The sequence below is a fragment of the Oncorhynchus masou genome, chromosome 12 (assembly GCF_036934945.1).
Source record: "Oncorhynchus masou masou isolate Uvic2021 chromosome 12, UVic_Omas_1.1, whole genome shotgun sequence".
Taxonomy (NCBI): Eukaryota; Metazoa; Chordata; class Actinopteri; order Salmoniformes; family Salmonidae; genus Oncorhynchus; species Oncorhynchus masou.
In genome coordinates this window covers 89,885,456-89,904,954 of record NC_088223.1, presented here as the reverse complement: position 1 = coordinate 89,904,954, position 19,499 = coordinate 89,885,456, and the positions used below count along the sequence as shown (strand labels likewise).

General features: G+C 43.1%; 1 protein-coding gene across 1 annotated transcript in view; it reads right to left on the bottom strand.

Annotated features, from left to right (window-relative positions):
• The window catches only part of LOC135551033 (sarcoplasmic/endoplasmic reticulum calcium ATPase 1-like), a 102,294-nt gene that overhangs the window by 31,265 nt on the left and 51,530 nt on the right, over positions 1 to 19,499 (bottom strand). The window contains exons 6-10 of the mRNA XM_064982409.1: positions 18,485 to 18,565; positions 13,387 to 13,472; positions 12,829 to 12,984; positions 12,497 to 12,638; positions 12,182 to 12,348 (exon numbers count right to left, since the gene is read on the bottom strand). Of these exons, the coding sequence (XP_064838481.1) occupies positions 12,182 to 12,348; positions 12,497 to 12,638; positions 12,829 to 12,984; positions 13,387 to 13,472; positions 18,485 to 18,565 (632 nt within the window). The remainder of the gene's footprint in view (positions 1 to 12,181; positions 12,349 to 12,496; positions 12,639 to 12,828; positions 12,985 to 13,386; positions 13,473 to 18,484; positions 18,566 to 19,499) is intronic.

Below are 19,499 nucleotides of genomic sequence, written 5' to 3'. Positions count from 1 at the left end.
AGGGTAGAGTAGACTAGGCTATCAGAAAAGCCCCAGGGTAGAGTAGGCTAGGCTATCAGCAAAGCCCCAGGGTAGAGTAGGCTAGGCTATCAGCAAAGCCCCAGGGTAGAGTAGGCTAGGCTATCAGCAAAGCCCCAGGGTAGAGTAGGCTAGGCTATCAGCAAAGCCCCAGGGTAGAGTAGACTAGGCTATCAGAAAAGCCTCAGGGTAGAGTAGACTAGGCTATCAGCAAAGCCCAAGGGTAGAGTAGACTAGGCTATCAGAAAAGCAGGGTAGGAGTAGACTAGGCTATCAGAAAAGCAGGGTAGAGTAGGCTAGGCTATCAGCAAAGCCCCAGGGTAGAGTAGACTACGCTATCAGCAGAGCAGGGTAGAGTAGACTAGGCTATCAGAAAAGCAGGGTAGAATAGACTAGGCTATCAGCAAAGCTCTTACAGTGCTTTCAGTGGGAGTCCCAGGGTTTCCCAGGGTTCTCTACATGGCCATGGGAGAGGTGAATGTGGCCCAACGGCCACTGACGCAGAGGGGAACACACACACCCTACCGCACTGCCTAACCCACAAAACACAGGGATTTCCCACCACATACAGCCAATCACTGGCTTCATGTCACAGTTTAATGTTTAATGAGAGATTGTTGATGTTCTATTTAACTTGCTTTGGCAATGTAAATAATGTTAACCATGCCGACAGAGACAGACAGAAACACTATAAATCATACTCTTGCTGAGACAGACAGACCAACAGACAGATAGACGGAGCTTGTATATATACACACTGTAGTGGATGAGTATATGGGCCTAGTTGTTGCCCAAGTCGTGTTGACGTCAGTCTGTCCTTCCCTGTGCTCAGAACTATTATTGGTTCACCACAGGAGGGGGTCTGTTCAATTCACACTGAATTGGAACACTAGGGATAGATGGGGGTCTGGAGAAGAACAAGCTGTTCAGAACACTAGGATAATATGGCGAGGATGCAAAGTACTAAGGGTTAATGTAATTGACCTGTTCACCATTTAATATAATATAATAATATATATCCCATTTAGCAGACGCTTTTGTCCAAAGCGACTTACAAGTCGGCTGGGGCCACTACTTTTACATATGGGTGGCCCCAGCGGGAATCGAACCCACGACGCTTGCCGTTGCAAGCGCCATGCTCTACCGACTGAGCCACACAGGACCCAGGGTATTGAGTAGTCAAAGCCCTACTTCGGTGCAATATTCTTCAGAACAGAGAACGATAAGAGGTTAACCCTCCTGCTGTGTTCTGGTCGAATTGGAACGATTTACAAGTTCTCTTTCTGAAATGTAGTTCATTTAATCTGATTGTCATGAGGTTCCACAGGGCATCTGAACACACAAAATTACATAGATGATTTTCATTTACATTTAGTTTTCTAGGTCAAAAATGACCGGTCATTAGAAATTAATGGGTGAGACTACAATTAGTGTATACAATTGATTTCAGGCACATGCCCATTCATTAGATGGACACATTCCTCTCCCAGACCCCCACATGCATGTGTGTTTGAGCGCACACACACACACACACACACACACACACACACACACACACACACACACACACACACACACACACACACACACACACACACACACACACACACACACACACACACACACACACACACACACACACACACATACGTTGAATACTTGGTTAGAAGGGCATTCTAGAATGGCCATCAAAACCAGATAACGGGACAGTTTGCTATAATGACACAATACACACCTACACAAGCAGCCTGTATTTTGTTTTTAAGCAGCCTGTATTTTGTTTTTACCTATATTTAACTAGGCAAGTCAGTTAACAAAAAAAAATCTTATTTACAATGACTGCCTAGGAACAATGGGTTAACTGCCTTGTTCAGGGGCAGAAAAACAGATTTTTACCTTGTCAGCTCGGGATTCGATCTAGCAACCTTTCGGTTACTGGCCCAATGCTCTACCTGCCGCCCACTAGGCTACCTGTACTTACTACAAAGTGACAGGAAGCTAAACCAACAACCACACAAACAGAAATTGGATACATTGTAAAAAATGGGGGTCCAATGAGAAAAGAAACATAACTAACAGATTTATTTTTGCAGAGACTTGTTTTTTGGGGGCGCATCTGATGACCTAACGTGGTGGTGAGTGAGGAACATGGCTCTTCTCCCGTCCCTCCATGCTGCAGTCATGATGCAAGTGACACTATGCTGTCAAATCCTCCCACATGTTTGTAGTTTGACCAGCAACTGGCAATTTTTAATTCAGTTTTCATATTGGCAGGTTTGCTAGCAACAAACTATTTAGCGAGCTTCGAGCCTAGTGTTTGATATGCAATGTGATCTCCTCCTAATGAAAAGTGTTGGGTCCTGACTAGGCAAACATTTCTAGCTATGCCAGGCAAAATCGGGCATCATCAGCTCATTTTTATGGATCTATGTAAATGAATGTCAATGGAAACAACAAATGCATATGCAGCTATTTTGCTGTTATTCTGGCTGCGGTGGTTGTGACTGTGTTAGCTGTAACTAGTTGGCTAGCTAGCAAGCAAAGGACAAGAACATTGGCAGCCAGCAGCAGCCATGGCAACGGAACTTTGTAGAACAAATGGGTCGCGTCCATAAATATCGAACTAATGGTACAAATGGCTCACGTCTCCAGCAACCAAAAGATGAGAAAGTATGAATTCTCTTATAAAAAAATGTATATATGTAAATGTGTGCATTAGTATTGTTTTCTTTGGCAACTGTGGTAAACACCTCCTTTGTGTACATTACCTAGGAAAAATGAACTCCGAAAATGGACTCTGCCTTGTCCTGCTGCATCGTCCATTATTTACAAGGTAATGTACAGAACGTCTGCATTTAGTTATTACATAACCAAATTGCAGAACGACAATACAACATTAATAGATGCTCAATATTCACAAAATATCCAGGTCAAATAGGAGAGAGGCAGTGTGTCGTGAGGTGTTTCTTTATCGTTTAATTTTTTTAAATAACCATGTTTGTTGTTCACTTGACCAATCTGAGATAGAGGTCCATGTAGTCATGACTCTATAATACTGTACATTTTCTTGAATTTGGGGACTGTGAAAAGACTCCTGGCTGCACCTCTGGTAAGTGTGTGTCAGGGCTGTGTAAATTGACTATGCAAATACATTTGGAATTATCAACATATGTTTCTTATAAGAAGAAGAAGTGATGCAGTCAGTTACAGTGAAGAGCAAGATGTGCCACTTAGACAGCTGCGGTTTTTCTAGGTCCTTTGTAGCACCTGACCAAATGACTGGGCAATAATCAAGATGAGCTAAACATAGAGCCTACAGGACTTGCTTTGTGGAGTATGGTGTCAAAAACAGCAGAGCATCTCTTTATCAAGTACAGCCCTCTACCTATCTTTACAACCATTGAATCAATATGACAACTGTGGTACCCCACACATGTTTAACGTTATAAACTCAGCAAAAAAAATTAACATCCTTTTTCAGGACCCTGTCTTTCAAAGATAATTCGAAAAATCCAAATAACTTCACAGATCTTCATTGTAAAGGTTTTAAACACTGTTTCCATGCTGGTTCAATGAACCATAAACAATTAATGAACATGCACCTGTGGAACGGTCGTTAAGACACTAAAGGCTTACAGACGGTAGACAATTAAGGTCATAGTTAGGAAGACGTAGGACACTAAAGAGGCCTTTCTACTGACTCTGAAAATAACCAAAAGAAAGATGCCCAGGGTCCCTGCTCATCTGTGTGAACGTGCCTTAGGCATGAGGACTGCAGATGTGGCCAGGGCAATACACTGAAATGTCCGAACTGTGAGACCCCTAAGACAACGCTACAGGGAGATAGGACGGACAGCTGATCGTCCTCGCAGTGGCAGACCACGTGTAACACCTGCACAGGATTGGTACATCCGAACATCACACCTCCGGGACAGGTACAGGATGGCAACAGCAAATGCCTGAGTTACACCAGGAACGCACAATCCCTCCATCAGTGCTCAGACTGTCCGCAATAGGCTGAGAAAGGCTGGACTGAGGACTTGTAGGCCTGTTGTAAGGTAGGTCCTCACCAGACATCACCGGCAACAACGTCACCTATGGGCACGAACCCACCAACGCTGGACCAGACAGGACTGGCAAAAAGTGCTCTTCACTGACGAGTTGCGGTTTTGTCTCACCAGGGGTGATTGTCAGATTTGCGTTTATCGTCGAAGGAATGAGCGCTACACCAAGGCCTGTACTCTGGAGCGGGATTCATTTGGAGGTGGAGGGTCCATCATGGTCTGGGGTGGTGTGTCACAGCAGGCAATCTCAACGCTGTGCGTTACAGGGAAGACAAGACATCCTCCTCCCTCATGTGGTACCCTTCCTGCAGGCTCATCCTGACATGACCCTCCAGCATGACAATGCCACCAGCCATACTGCTCGTTCTGTGCGTGATTTCTTGCAAGACAGGAATGTCAGTGTTCTGCCATGGCCAGTGAAGAGCCCGGATCTCAATCCGATTGAGCACATCTTGGACCTGTTAGATCGGAGGGTGAGGGCTAGGGCCATTCTCCCCAGAAATGTCCGGGAACTTGCAGGTGCCTTGGTGGAAGAGTGGGGTAACATCTCACAGCAAGAACTGGCAAATCCGATGCAGTCCATGAGGAGGAGATGCACCTCAGAACTTAATGCAGCTGGTGGCCACACCCGACACTGACTGTTACTTTTGATTTTGATCCCCCCCTTTGTTCAGGGACACATTATTCCATTTCTGTTAGTCACATGTCTGTGGAACCTGTTCAGTTTATGTCTCAGTTGTTGAATCTTATGTTCATACAAATATTTACACATGTTAAGTTTGCTGAAAATAAACACAGTTGACAGTGAGAGGACATTTCTCTTTTTGCTGAGTTTCGATGGATAGCTCTGCATCCAAGATATGGCAGATGTTGAAAAGCCATAACACATATGTTTTTTTTCAACAGGTTATGGCCAATAATATCAAAGGCTGCACTGAAATCTAACAGTATAGATCCCACAATATTCGTATTATCCATTTATTTCAACCAGTCATCAGTCCTTTGTGTCAGTGCAGTACATGTTGAGTGCCCTTCTCTATAAGCATGCTGAAAGTATGTTGTTCATTTGTCAACCCCCCCCCCCCCCATCTTGTCAATACCGGGTCTAAGTTGTCAATTCCAGGTGGTTTCTCATTTTTGAGGGACTGTGGCTATTATGATGTGATGGCCGCAGTAACATAGTGAGGGTGTGCCTCCGCACTGTGTGTAATGGAAGTGCAATGGTATGACGTCAGAGGGGGAATTCCCTCCTCTGTGAGTGTTTGACCGCACCCTGGGATATCCCCTAGGCTGGGAAAGCAGGATATGACTGGGCTAGTGGACATGGATGTTCTTATCAGAACCATAGTGAGTAGCTAGACTCATCTCAAGGTTAAGAAATAGGGACAGATCGCCTGTCACAGAAACACACGTTTACAAGCATTGCGCTACACTTGCATTTACATACGCTAACAATGTGTATGTGACCAATACAATTTGATACTCATACACATAACTAAGAAGCAAAAGGAAAAATGTGAGTATGACTAAAACTTATGTAACAAAATGTCTAACATATTGCAAATGAGTGCTCCCTGCCCTGGTTTCAGCAAACAAAGCCTAATCCCTCCCCCGGCTGAGGGATTAGGCTGGAGAATTAATGTAACCACTCAAATTTATAGACAGAGATATTTGAATGTGGACTAACCATCCATGATATCAGAACTACAGTTCTAACAATGGTAAAGATATATAGTGTTCGTTTACATTTCCTTGGTTAACAAACATTGGAGTAAAACAAGTTTATATATTGGATTCTGATTGGGTACGACAGCTAAACTAAGCTCATGAGGTATTTATTAGTTATACTTTTCAAGAATCAATGGGTATATATAGATTAACTTGAGCCAAATACATTTAAACACAGTTTTTCACAATTCCTGACATTTAATCCCAGTAAAAATTCCCTGTTTAGATAAATTAGGATCACCACTTTATTTTAAGAAATTGAAATCAGAACAATAGTATAGAGAATTATTTATTTCAGATTTTATTTATTTCATCACATTCTCAGTGGAAGTTTGCATACACTCAATTAGTATTTGGTAGCATTGACTTTAAATGGTTTAACTTAGGCTACCTGAAACATTTGACCCTCCACAAGCTTCCCCACAATATGTTGGGTGAATTTTGGCCTATTCCTTCTGACAAGAGCTGGTGTAACTGAGTCAGGTTTGTAGGCCTCCTTGCTCGCACACACTTTCAGTTCCGCCCACAATTTTTCTATAGGATTGGGGTCAGGGCTTAGTAAGGGTCACTCCAATACCTTGACTTTATTGTCCTTAAGCATTTTTGCCACAACTTTGGAAGCATGTTTGGGGTCATTGTCCATTTGGAAGACCCATTTGCGACCAAGCATTAACTTCCTGACTAATGTCTTGAGATGTTGCTTCAATATATCCACACCATTTTCTGTCCTCATGATGCCATCTATTTTGTGAAGTGCACCAGTCCATCCTGCAGCAAAGCACCCCCACAACATGATGCTGCCACCCCCGTGCTTCACGGTTGGGATGGTGTTTGGCTTTTCCCCCAAACATAACGATGGTCATTATGGCCAAACATTTATATTTTTGTTTCTTCAGAGCAGAGGACATTTCGCTAAAAATTATTATCTTTGTCCTCATGTGCAGTTGCAAACCGTAGTCTGGCTTTTTTATGCCGGTTTTGGAGAAGTGGCTTCTACCTTGCTGGGCGGCCTTTCAGGTTATGTCGATATAGGACAGGTTTCCAACGGATATAGATAGTTTTGTACCTGTTTCCTCCAGCATCTTCACAAGGTCCTTTGCTGTTGTTCTGGGATTGATTTGCACTTTTCGCACCAAAATACGTTCATCTCTAGAAGACAGAACGCATCTCCTTCCTGAGCGGTTTGATGGCTGCGTAGTCCCATGGTGTTTATACTTGGGTACTATTGTTTGTACAGATGGACGTGGTACCTTCAGACATTTGGAAATTGCTCCCAAGGATGAACCAGACTTGTGGAGGTCTATAATTCTTTTCTGAGGTCTTGGCTGATATATTTTGATTTTACCATGATGTCAAGCAAATAGGCACTGAGTTTGAAGGTAGGCCTTGAAATACATCCACAGGTACACGTCCAAAAATTGGAAGCCATTAACATTTTTTAATATTGTCATGTTCATTGATGGTCCCCAGCAAGCCCCATAGGGATATCCAAAGTCAAACCAATTTTACCATGGGCATTAACGATCAGGTTGCATACAGCTTTGCTCTGAATTGATGATTACATGTGTGCTGCCACACACAGATAACTAACAAGCCAAGGAAAATGGGAGTATGATTAAGTAGACTGAAATAGAAAAGGCAAACATTTTGCAAACTAAAGCTCTACTATTCCATGTCTGATCCTTGCCACTCGGACTGCAATGACCTTATAAGGTCCCATCACTCCAAAACACAATGGAAAATCCCCCCTGGCCAACTGCAAGAACTGAGAAGAGAGAATGGCTTTCATTTATTTCAGATACAACTTCATTTATACAGGTCAGTCTCACCGAGATCAAATCTCTTTCGCAAGAGAGACTTGTACAGAATGGCAGCAGTAAGTCAGGGTTCCCCTGGTGTTTTCTATCATTCCAAAACTACAATGGGAAAACCCTGCCCCACGGTGAGGACTGAGGAGGGAGAGCGGCTCTTTGTTAGAGGTCTTCACAGATCCACCTCTACACTAATACCCAAGACCCAATCTGAGCGGCTCCAGATCCAGAATTCTAAATTAAGTCACAAGTCTGGGTCAGATCCGATTGTCACGGGTCTTGGGTATGTGTGATTTTAACAGAATTATCCAGAAGGGCCGTACAGAGTGAGAAAAATATTATTATGTATGCTGCTGCGCTTGCTTTTCATGAGAGTGGAGCGTAGCTTGTTGTTGATGTTGGCCAATCATACAGTACCTGTCAAAGCTTGGACACGCCTACTCATTCTAGGGTTTTTCTTTATTTTTACTATTTTCTACATTGTAGAATAATAGTGAAGCCATTAAAACTATGAAATAACACATATGGAATCATGTAGTAACCAAAAATAAAGTGTTAAACAAATCAAAATATAATTTGAGATTCTTCAAAGTAGCCACCCTTTGTCTTGATGACAGCTTTGCACACTCTTGGCATTCTCTCAACCAGCTTCATGAGGTAGTCACCTGCATTTCAATTAACAGGTGTGCCTTGTTAAATGGTGGAATTTATTTCCTTCTTAATTCGTTTGAGCCAATCAGTTGTGTTGTGACAAGGTAGGGCTGGTATACAGAAGATAGCCCTACTAGGTAAAAGACCAAATCCATATTATGGCAAGAACAGCTCAGATAAGCAAAGAGAAATGACAGTCCATCATTGATTTAAGGAACATTTCAAGAACTTTGAAAGTTTCTTCATATTCAGTTGCAAAAACCATCAAGCGCTATGATGAAACTGGCTCTCATGAGGACCGCCACAAGAAAGGAAGAACCAGAGTTACCTCTGCTGCAGAGGATAAGTTAGAGTTACCAGCCTCAGAAATTGCAGCCCAAATAAATGCTTCACAGAGTTCAAGTAGCAGACACAAATCAACTGTTCAGCGACTGTGTGAATCAACCCTTTATGGACAAATTGCTACAAAGAAACCACTACCAAAAGACACCGTGACGGTCTACTAGGTTTTGCTGTGCTTACTTCCTGCAGGAGATTGGTGGGCGGAGTAGGAGGGGTGGGCGGAAGGGTCGTCAGTGCTGATGGGGCACACCTGTGAAAGCTCAGCTGCTTGGGTCAAGACTTGCTTGGGCCAAGAAACGAGCATTGGACATTACGCAGGTGGAAATCTGTCCTTTGGTCTGAGGAGTCCAAATTTGAGATTTTTGGTTTCAACTGCCGTGTCTTTGTGAACAGAAAATCTATGCATGTGTGATGCCCACCGTGAAGCATGGAGGAGGTGGTGTGATGGTGTGGTGATGCTTTGCTGGTGATTTATCTAGAATTCAAGGCACACTTAACCAGCATGGCTACCACAACATTCTGCAACGATACACCATCCCATCTAGTTTGTGCTTATTGGGACTATCATTTGTTTTCAACAGAACAATGACCCAAAACACACCTCCAAGCTATGTAAGGGTTTTTGACGAAGAAAGAGAGTGAAGGTGCTGCATCAGATGACCTGGCCTCCACAATCGTCCGACCTCAACCCAATTGAGATGGATGTGTTGGACCGCAGACTAAAGGAAAAGCAGCCAACAAGTGCTCAGGATACGTGGGAACTCCTTCAAGGCTGTTGGAAAAGCATTCCAGGGGAAGCTGGTTGAAAGAATGCCAAAGAGTGTGCAAAGCTGTCATCAAGGCAAAGGGTGGGTACTTTGAAGAATCTAAAATATATTTTGATATTTTTAAACACTTCCATGTGTTATTTCATAGTTTTGATGACTTTTATTCTACAATGTAGAAAATGATCAGCTTAATAAAGTACATTAACTTAAAATTACTTTTGTGCCGCCTCCCTCACTCGGAAAAGCTCTAGTTGTCCCCAGGTCCGTTCGGAACAGGTCTCTATATTTAAACAAAATATGCATATCGGGTCCGAGTGGGAAAGCCCAAGGTCCATTTCGAAACGGGTCCTTTTTGGACCCGTGAGGAGCTCTACTCTGTGTTTCCCTTGGTGTTTCCCTGTATCTCCCAGCTGCACTAAGCAAATATAGCCTGGGCCCAGAGAGTAAATATTTACCAGAGAGAGCAGAGTAGAGTTGAGTCCCAAATGGATCGATATATAGTGCACTGCTTTTGATAAGAGCAAATAGGGTCAAAAAAAGTAGTGCACTATATAGGGAGCCATTTGGGATCCAACCAGCATCCAGGCAGCCATGTTCCCAGGCAGGCAGGTAGGGACCAGGGATAGCTATTAGCTCAGCTCAGGGAGATTACCCTGTTCTGATATACACTCACAGGACAGGAGGGAACTCCCTCTCTCGTTCCATGCTGCTGATGATGACAGTTGGTACACTATGTAAACAGCATTTCAATACTTCTATCAAAAACAAGTAGTGATGAGGTCAATCTCTCCTCTACTTTAAGCCATGAGCGATTTACAAATAAAACAATTTTTACTTACTAAATAACCACATTATTCATTACAAGATTTAGTTGAGGTTTAGTGAATGATTTGTGCCAAATACAATGCTTTTAGTTTTTCAAATATTTAGGACTAACTTATTCCTTGCCACCCATTCTGAAACTAACTGCAGCTCTTTGTTAAGTGCTGCAGTGATATCACTCGCTGTAGTAGCTGATGTGTATAGTGTTGAGTCATCCACATACATAGACACACTGGTTTTACTCAAGGCCAATGGTAGGTAAAGATTGAAGAAAGGGGCCTGGACATCTGCCCTGGGGAATTCCTGATTCTACCTGGATTATGTTGGAGAGGCTTCCATTAAAGAACACCCTCTGTGTTATGTTAGACTCTTGATCCACAATATAGCAAGGAGTGTAAAGCCATAACACATATGTTTTTCCATCAGCGGTCTATGATCAATCATGTCAAAAGCCGCACTGAAGTCTAACAAAACAGCTCCCACAATCTATTCATCATCAATTTCTCTCAGCCAATCAGTCATTTGTGTAAGTGTCGTGCTTGTTGAATGTCCTTCCCTAAAAGCGTGCTGAAAGTCTTGTCAATTTGTTTACAGTAAAATCTTTTTTTCCACAAGTTTGGCTGATTGGTCGGCTATTTGAGTCAGTAAAGGGGGCTTTACTATTCTTGGGTGGCAGAATGACTTTGCTTCCCTTAGCTCTGGGGGCAGACATAGGAGTGGTAATATCATCTGATATTATTATCCTCAGTCATTTTCCATCCAAGTCATTTTCCACACAAGTAGTCAGTCCCCAGTGGCTTGTCAATGTTGATAGACACATTTTTTTCACTTCTTCCACACTCACTTTATGGAAATCAAAAATACAATACACGTCTTTCATAATTTGATCAGTTACATTTGTATGTGCAGTGTAGGCGTTTGTTTCTGGCATGTCATGCCTAAATTTGCTAATCTTGCCAATGACCTCTGGCCAGCATGTGCAGTTGATGTTCAAAAAGGTTAAATGAGAAACACAGTTTGGCCCTTCTCAGAGTTGAAAGGTCAGGTGTGAGCGTAAGAGTGTGTGTGTTAGGTAGGGTGTCAGCCAGATCCTGCTCCAGAAGCTAAATGGAAGCCAAGACAAACATTGATCCTGGCATTTCCTCTATGGTGGAGCACACACACACACACACACACACACACACACACACACACACACACAGACACAGAGATTGTGTGGAGGGGAACGCGATGGGCTGGAGGATTCCAAAAGAGTGGCAATATGGGTGTCAGTGTGTGTTCTTAGTTTCTGTACGTAAAGGTGTCTAAGGGGTATTCAGCAGCAGCTTCCTGCCTGCATGCCGGCTGTCTGTGCCTGGCTCTCTCAGGATGAGCGAGAGGGCCATGTACAACTGTTGTCTACAGCTCAGAGTGGTGCTGCCAACCTGCCCTGGCTAGCTCTCAAAAGGCTGGCTGAGGACTGGAAACATTACAACACCACAGGGATTTTCCATTACGACTAACCCCACCTGTTCTCCGTCCAAAATCTCTGTCAGTTTGTGTGTGTGTGTGTGTGTGTGTGTGTGCATACATATACACGTGTGTCTCTGTGTGTGTGACTGGAGGCTTTCCAAGGAAACTCCCAGTATGAAGGAAGTGTCAATCCTGTATGACGATATGAAGGTACAGTACAATGCTTTGGGTTCTTTCTGGACTGGAACTAAATATACTGGGCTGACAACAACAAAAACGGACACAACATCCACTATAACGACATGTAGCCTAGAGGTTAGATATGTCTGCAACCAAAGAGTTGTTGGCTCGAATCCAAAGACCGACAGGGAAAAAAAAGTGTGGGTATCCCATGTGCCATCTCCTGCTTTTGTGCCCTTGAGAAAGACTCTTAACCCTTCACCTTCTTATTGATGTATGTGCACAGCCGTCAGTCACACTAATATTACAGTCCACAGGAAACCATTCCCAGACATTTCCAGGTTACCTTGCAGACAGACATCTGGTTAGTGGTGAGGGTGCCGGTCTTGTCGGAGCAGATGACGGAGGTACAGCCCAGGGTCTCCACCGAGGGCAGGCTGCGGACGATGGCGTTCTTCTTGGCCATGCGGCGGGTTCCCAGCGCCAGGCAAGTGGTGATCACAGCAGGTAGACCTGAGGACGACAGTTGTAGTAAAGAGAGGCAGGATTGGATCAGGTGGAGAGACATGAACAGCATTAGGATCATTCATTATATTGTTGATATGGAATTTGGAGTGAGTGAGAGAGTGGCAGAGGGATGGATAAAACTGCTCCCACATACCCTCGGGGATGGCAGCCACAGCCAGGGCCACAGCAATCTTGAAGTAGTAGATGGCCCCCCGCATCCAGGACCCCCCGTGGACCGGGTCACTAAAATGGCCGATGTTAATGATCCAGACGGCCACGCAGATCAGGGAGATGACCTTGGAATGTTCAAAGTTCAAAACGTTTTTGTTCGTTTTTTGGGCTTGCAGTCATATGGCTCATACACAGAACACAGAACACACCAAAAACAGAAAACAGACAGAACAAAACACTAACAGAAAACTGTATAGATACGATAGCACAAAGCATAAATAAATACATTTCAATTATCATCATCCTAAAACCCACCTTGGAGAGCTGCTCCCCGAACTCGTCCAGTTTCTGCTGCAGGGGGGTCTTCTCCTGCTCCGTGGCTGCCATCTGGTTCCTGATCTTACCGATCTCTGTGGATACACCAGTGGAGACCACGATGCCGATGGCTCGCCCTGCAGCGATGTTGGTGCCCTGAGGAGGAGGAGCAAGAGTATGAGGGAGAGGTCAGTGCAGGGTTAATATTGAATTCAAACCATGCATTTTGCATCCATATATGACCAGCAATTGCTACTTTCAACTAACTCTTGTTCAGGTTTGAGTAGGTCTGCAGTCACCCAGATTATAACATTTTAAAGGCCCAGTGCAGTCAGAAATGTGATTTTCCTGTGCTTTCTATACATTTATACACTGAGGTTGGAATAATACTGTGAAATTGAGAAAATTATAATAATGCCCTTTTAGTGTAAGAGCTTCACCCCCCCCCCCCCCCGGAGGGATGCAGCAGGCTGAGACCAGAACTGAGCCATGTGTGTATCTGTGTGAGAGTAAGACGTGCAAGCAGAGCTGGCGCCAAACAGGAAGTATAGTTCTTACAGAAAACAGCATGTTCTTCTTGTCTTGATTGACAGCTCTGGGGTCAGGGACGGGGTCGGTGTGTTTGATCACTGACACAGATTCGCCTGTAGAGACGGATTAGTACACACTTACATAAGATCCTACAAGCCATTAACACTACGAGGATGTTGTAGGTCTTCATAGCAGATTTTGAAAAGGCGTTTGATTATAGTACAATTAGAATGTATAAATAATTGCCTGGATTACTCTAATTTTGGTGAATCTCCTTCACAATGGGTTAAAATTATGTACAGCAACTCCAGATGTAAAATAGTAGATATATTTGGTACTTCTCAAAGTGTGGCAGGGTAGCCTAGTGGTTAGAGCGTTGGACTAGTAACCGAAAGGTTGCAAGTTCAAACCCCTGAGCTGACAAGGTACAAATCTGTCGTTCTGCCCCTGAACAGGCAGTTAACCTGTTCCTAGGCTGTCATTGAAAATAAGAATTTGTTCTTAACTGACTTGCCTAGTCAAATAAAAAGTATTGAGCTTTTAAGATGAGGAAAACAAGGTTGTCCGTTGTCTCCATATCTATTTATTATGGCAATAGAAATGCAAGCTAATAAAATTAGGAGTTAGAAATCCAGGGGATAAAAACAGTGTCAATGTATGGCGATGACGCAATTTTTTTCTCAAGGCCGCAATCTGGATCCCTGCGGAGAAGACACTGATCACTTTTCTAGCCTCTCTGGATTAAAACCGTATTATGACAAGTGTACCGTATAAAAATGGGTGAATGTTGAAGTAGACGTATTCACATCTCAAAAAATATAAATCAATTTACCACAATTCATTTCAATAAAGTTTTAATAGACAAGATTCTGCAACCATGGAGAGGTAAATGCTTGTCTATTTATGGAAGAAAACAAATCACATTGATTAACTCTTTGGTTTATTTACTAATGGCATTGCCTCCAAATGATTCATTTCTTAAAATCAAGAGCAATTTTTATTTTTTATTTTTTATTTGGAATGCTAAGCCAGACAAAATTAAAACGTGCGTATTTATATAATTAATATGAGTTTGGGGGGCTAAAATGATGAAATATTAAAGCTTTAAACCACTCACTAAAAGCTTCACTCATACATAAGTTATACTTGAACCCAAAATTAAGAATGGCTCTTCCTTCGTTCAAAAATGGCCTTTTTGCCTTTATACAGATTAACTTCTCATTTCCGAGTAATTGAAAATTAAAATTTGTTTATTAAAGTATCGCCCTTTCTTAAACAAGCCATACAAAGCTACAATTTTAGTTTTATCATCCAGAAAAGACAGAACAAATATTATGTTTATTAAATTAAACTCAAATTAAACTGATTAATAAAAAAATGTTTATGGAAAAAATAAACATTTTGTTTTATTATATTTACAGTTGAAGTCAGAAGTTTACATACACTTAGGTTGGAGTCATTAAAACTTGTTTTCAACAACTCCAATAATTTCTTGTTAACAAACTATAGTTTTGGCAAGTTGGTTAGGACATCTACTTTGTGCATGACACAAGTAATTTTTCCAACAATTCCCTACAGACAAATTATTTCACTTATTCACCTTATCACAATTCCAGTGGGTCAGAAGTTTACATACACTAAGTTGACTGTGCCTTTAAACAGCTTGGAATATTTCAGAAAATTATGTCATGGCTTTAGAAGCTTCTGATAGAATAATTGACGTAATTTGAGTCAATTGGAGGTGTACCTGTGGATGTATTTCAAGGCCTACCTTCAAACTCAGTGCCTATTTGCTTGACATCATGGTAAAAACGAAATAAATCAGCCAAGACCTCAGAAACAAAAATTGTAGACCTCCACAAGTCTGGTTCATCCTTGGGAGCAATTTGCAAACGCCTGACGGTACCATGTTCACCTGTACAAACAATAGTACGCAAGAATAAACACCATGGGACCACGTAGCCGTCATACCACTCAGGAAGAAGAAGTCTGAGGAGCTGAGGTCTATGGTGATAGGTGGGATGGGCTGAGAGGTGGGATTAAAGAGCTGAGGTCATTCTTTCCTTTACACGGATCAGTCGTCCTGGTCCCTTTGCAGAAAAACAGCCCCAAAGCATGATGTTTCCACCCCCATGCTTCACAGTAGGTATGGTGTTCTTTGGATGCAACTCAGCATTCTTTGTCCTCCAAACACGACGAGTTGAGTTTTTACCAAAAAGTTATATTTTGGCTTCATCTGACCATATGACATTCTCCCAATATTCTTCTGGATCATCCAAATGCTCTCTAGCAAACTTCAGATGGGCCTGGACATGTACTGGCTTAAGCAGGGGGACACATCTGGCACTGCAGGATTTGAGTCCCAGGCGGCGTAGTGTGTTACTGATGGTAGGCTTTGTTACTTTGGTCCCAGCTCTCTGCAGGTCATTCACTAGGTCCCCCAGTGTGGTTCTGGGATTTTTGCTCACCTTTCTTGTGATCTTTTTGACCCCACGGGGTGAGATCTTGCGTGGAGCCCCAGTTTGAGGGAGATTATCAGTGGTCTTGTATGTCTTCCATTTCCTAATAATTGCTCCCACAGTTGATTTCTTCAAACCAAGCTGCTTACCTATTGCAGATTCAGTCTTCCCAGCCTAGGGCAGGTGTACAATTTTGTTTCTGGTGTCCTTTGACAGCTCTTTGGTCTTGGCCATAGTGGAGTTTGGAATGTGACTGTTTGAGGTTGTGGACAGGTGTCTTTTATACTGATAACAAGGTCAAACAGGTGCCATCAATACAGGTAACGAGTGGAGGACAGAGGAGCCTCTTGAAGAAGTTACAGGTCTGTGAAAGCCAGAAATCTTGCTTGTTTGTAGGTGACCAAATACTTATTTTCCACCATAATTTGCAAATAAATTCATTAAAAATCCTACAATGTGATTTTCTGGATTTTCCCCCTCATTTTGTCTGTCATAGTTGAAGTGTACCTATGATGAAAATTACAGGCCTCTCTCATCTTTTTAAGTGGGGGAACTTGCACAATTGGTGGCTGACTAAATACTTTTTTGCCCCACTGTATGTATGGTACGTACGTATGCATGTATGCATGTATGTATGTATGTAGCAAAAAAGCTATTAAAAACAAAGATATTTGTCCTCCGAAGAGGGGGTGGGGGAGGGGTAAAAAAAAGGATGTTGTAGGTAACAATACAAGCATGTTGTCGGTAATAGTGCGAGCATGTTGTCGGTAACAATACAAGCATGTTGTGGGTAACAGTGCGAGCATCTTGTGGGTAACAGTGCGAGCATGTTGTGGGTAACAGTGCGAGCATGTTGTGGGTAACAGTGCGAGCATGTTGTGGGTAACAGTGCGAGCATGTTGTGGGTAACAGTGCGAGCATGTTGTGGGTAACAGTGCGAGCATGTTGTGGGTAACAGTGCGAGCATGTTGTGGGTAACAGTGCGAGCATGTTGTGGGTAACAGTGCGAGCATGTTGTGGGTAACAGTGCGAGCATGTTGTGGGTAACAGTGCGAGCATGTTGTAGGTAACATTGCGAGCATGTTGTAGGTAACAGTGCGAGCATGTTGTAGGTAACAGTGCGAGCATGTTGTCGGGAACAGTGCGAGCATGTTGTAGGGAACAGTACGAGCATGTTGTAGGGGAACAGTACAAGCATGTTGTAGGGGAACAATACGAGCATGTTGTAGGGAACAATACGAGCATGTTGTAGGTAACAATACGAGCATGTTGTCGGTAACAATACAAACATGTTGTAGGTAACAATACGAGCATGTTGGTGGTAACAATACGAGCATGTTGTGGGTAACAATACGAGCATGTTGTAGGTAACAGTGCGAGCATGTTGTCGTTAACAATACGAGCATGTTGTCGGTAACAATGCGAGCATGTTGTAGGTAACAGTGCGAGCATGTTGTAGGTAACAATACGAGCATGTGGTAGGCAACAATACGAGCATGTGGTAGGCAACAATACGAGCATGTGGTAGGTAACAATACGAGCATGTGGTAGGTAACAATACAAGCATGTGGTAGGCAACAGTGCGAGCATGTTGTGGGTAACAATACGAGCATGTTGTAGGTAACAATACGAGCATGTTGTAGGTAACAATACGAGCATGTTGTAGGTAACAATACGAGCATGTTGTAGGTAACAATACGAGCATGTTGTAGGTAACAATACGAGCATGTTGTAGTTAACAGTGCGAGCTTGTTGTAGGTAACAGTGCGAGCATGTTGTAGGTAACAGTGCGAGCATGTTGGTAACAGTAAGCATTCTGTAGGTACGAGCATGTTGTAGGTAACAGTTCTGTGGAAGGTACGAGCATGTTGTGGGTAACAGTATGAGCATGTTGTAGGTAACAGTACGAGCATGTTGTAGGTAACAGTGCGAGCATGTTGTAGGTAACAGTGCGAGCATGTTGTAGGTAACAGTGCGAGCATGTTGTCGGTAACAGTACGAGCATGTTGTCGGTAACAATATGAGCATTCTGTAGGTACGAGCATGTTGTTGGTAACAATACGAGCATGTTGTAGGTACGAGCATGTTGTAGGTAACAGTGCGAGCATGTTGTAGGTAACAGTACGAGCATGTTGTAGGTAACAGTACGAGCATGTTGTAGGTAACAGTACGAGCATGTTGTCGGTAACAGTACGAGCATGTTGTCGGTAACAGTACGAGCATGTTGTCGGTAACAGTACGAGCATGTTGTCGGTAACAGTACGAGCATGTTGTCGGTAACAGTACGAGCATGTTGTCGGTAACAATACGAGCATGTTGTCGGTAACAATACGAGCATGTTGTCGGTAACAATACGAGCATGTTGTCGGTAAAGGTAAGAGGCTGTTGTACGTAAGTGCATGTCGTAGGTAACAGTATGAGCACGTCATAGGTACGAGCATGGTTGTAGGTAACACTATGAGCATGTTGTAGGTAACAGTATGAGCACGTCATAGGTACGAGCATGTTGTAGGTAACACTATGAGCATGTTGTAGGTAACATTAAGAGGAACAGAGGTTTAATCTCAGCCAGCCAGCCAACCCAGCCAAGTCAACCAGCTAACCAACCAACCCAACCCAGCCAAAGTCAACCAGCTAACCAGTCAGTATGTAGCGTTGTAGCCTACCTGTGAGAATAGACTGGTCCACTCTTAGGGTGGTAGACTTAATGGAGGTGATCCTGATGTCAGCAGGGACCTTGTCACCAACTAGACAAAAACAGGTTAGAAGAGCAGACAGAGGGTTTGTTTAAAACTGTCCTTTGACGAAAGTATTGGGTTAACATTCTACAGAGGGAGAAAGAAGAAGAGAGAGGGAGGAAGAGACCATGTCTACTGTTTGCTGATGATCTGGTGCTTCTGTCACCAACCAAGGAGGGTCTACAGCAGCACCTAGATCTTCTGCACAGATTCTCTCAGACCTGGGCACTGACAGTAAATAACAGTAAATAGCAGTAAGACAAAAATAATGGTGTTTCAAATTACAAACTAGACATTCGATGGAATTTGTTGTCCTACAGCAGCGGTTCCCAAACATGTCAGCAGCATACCACCCTGCATCCCACTGCTGGCTTGCTTCTGAAGCTAAGCAAGGTTGGTCCTGGTCAGTCCCTGGATGGGAGACTAGATGCTGCTGGAAGTGGTGTTGGAGGGCCAGTAGGAGGCACTCTTTCCTCTGCTCTAAAAAAATGCCTCAGGGCAGTGATTGGGGACATTGCCCTGTGTAGGGTACTGTCATTTGGATGTGATGTTAAATGGGTGTCGTTACTATGGTCACTCAAGATCCCATGTCGCTTATTGTAAGAGGAGAGGTGTCCTGGCTAAATTCCCAATATGGCCATCTAATCATCCCCAGCTTACAATTGGCTAATTCATTCCCCCTGTAACTATTCCCCAGGTCCTTTCTGTAAATGAGAATGTGTTCTCAGTCAAATTACCTGGTTAAATAAAATTCAACCTCCAGCTGCATACTGTCTCTAGCACAAGGGTCAGTGCACTCAAACGTTTCATTTGCCATCATTGTAAGCATGCTACACACACACAAAGAATGAGTGTGAGTTTGTCACTTCCCACAAGCCGGGTTGTGACAAAGAGCTCTTATAGGACCAGGGTACAAATAATCAATACTTTTGCTCTTTATTTA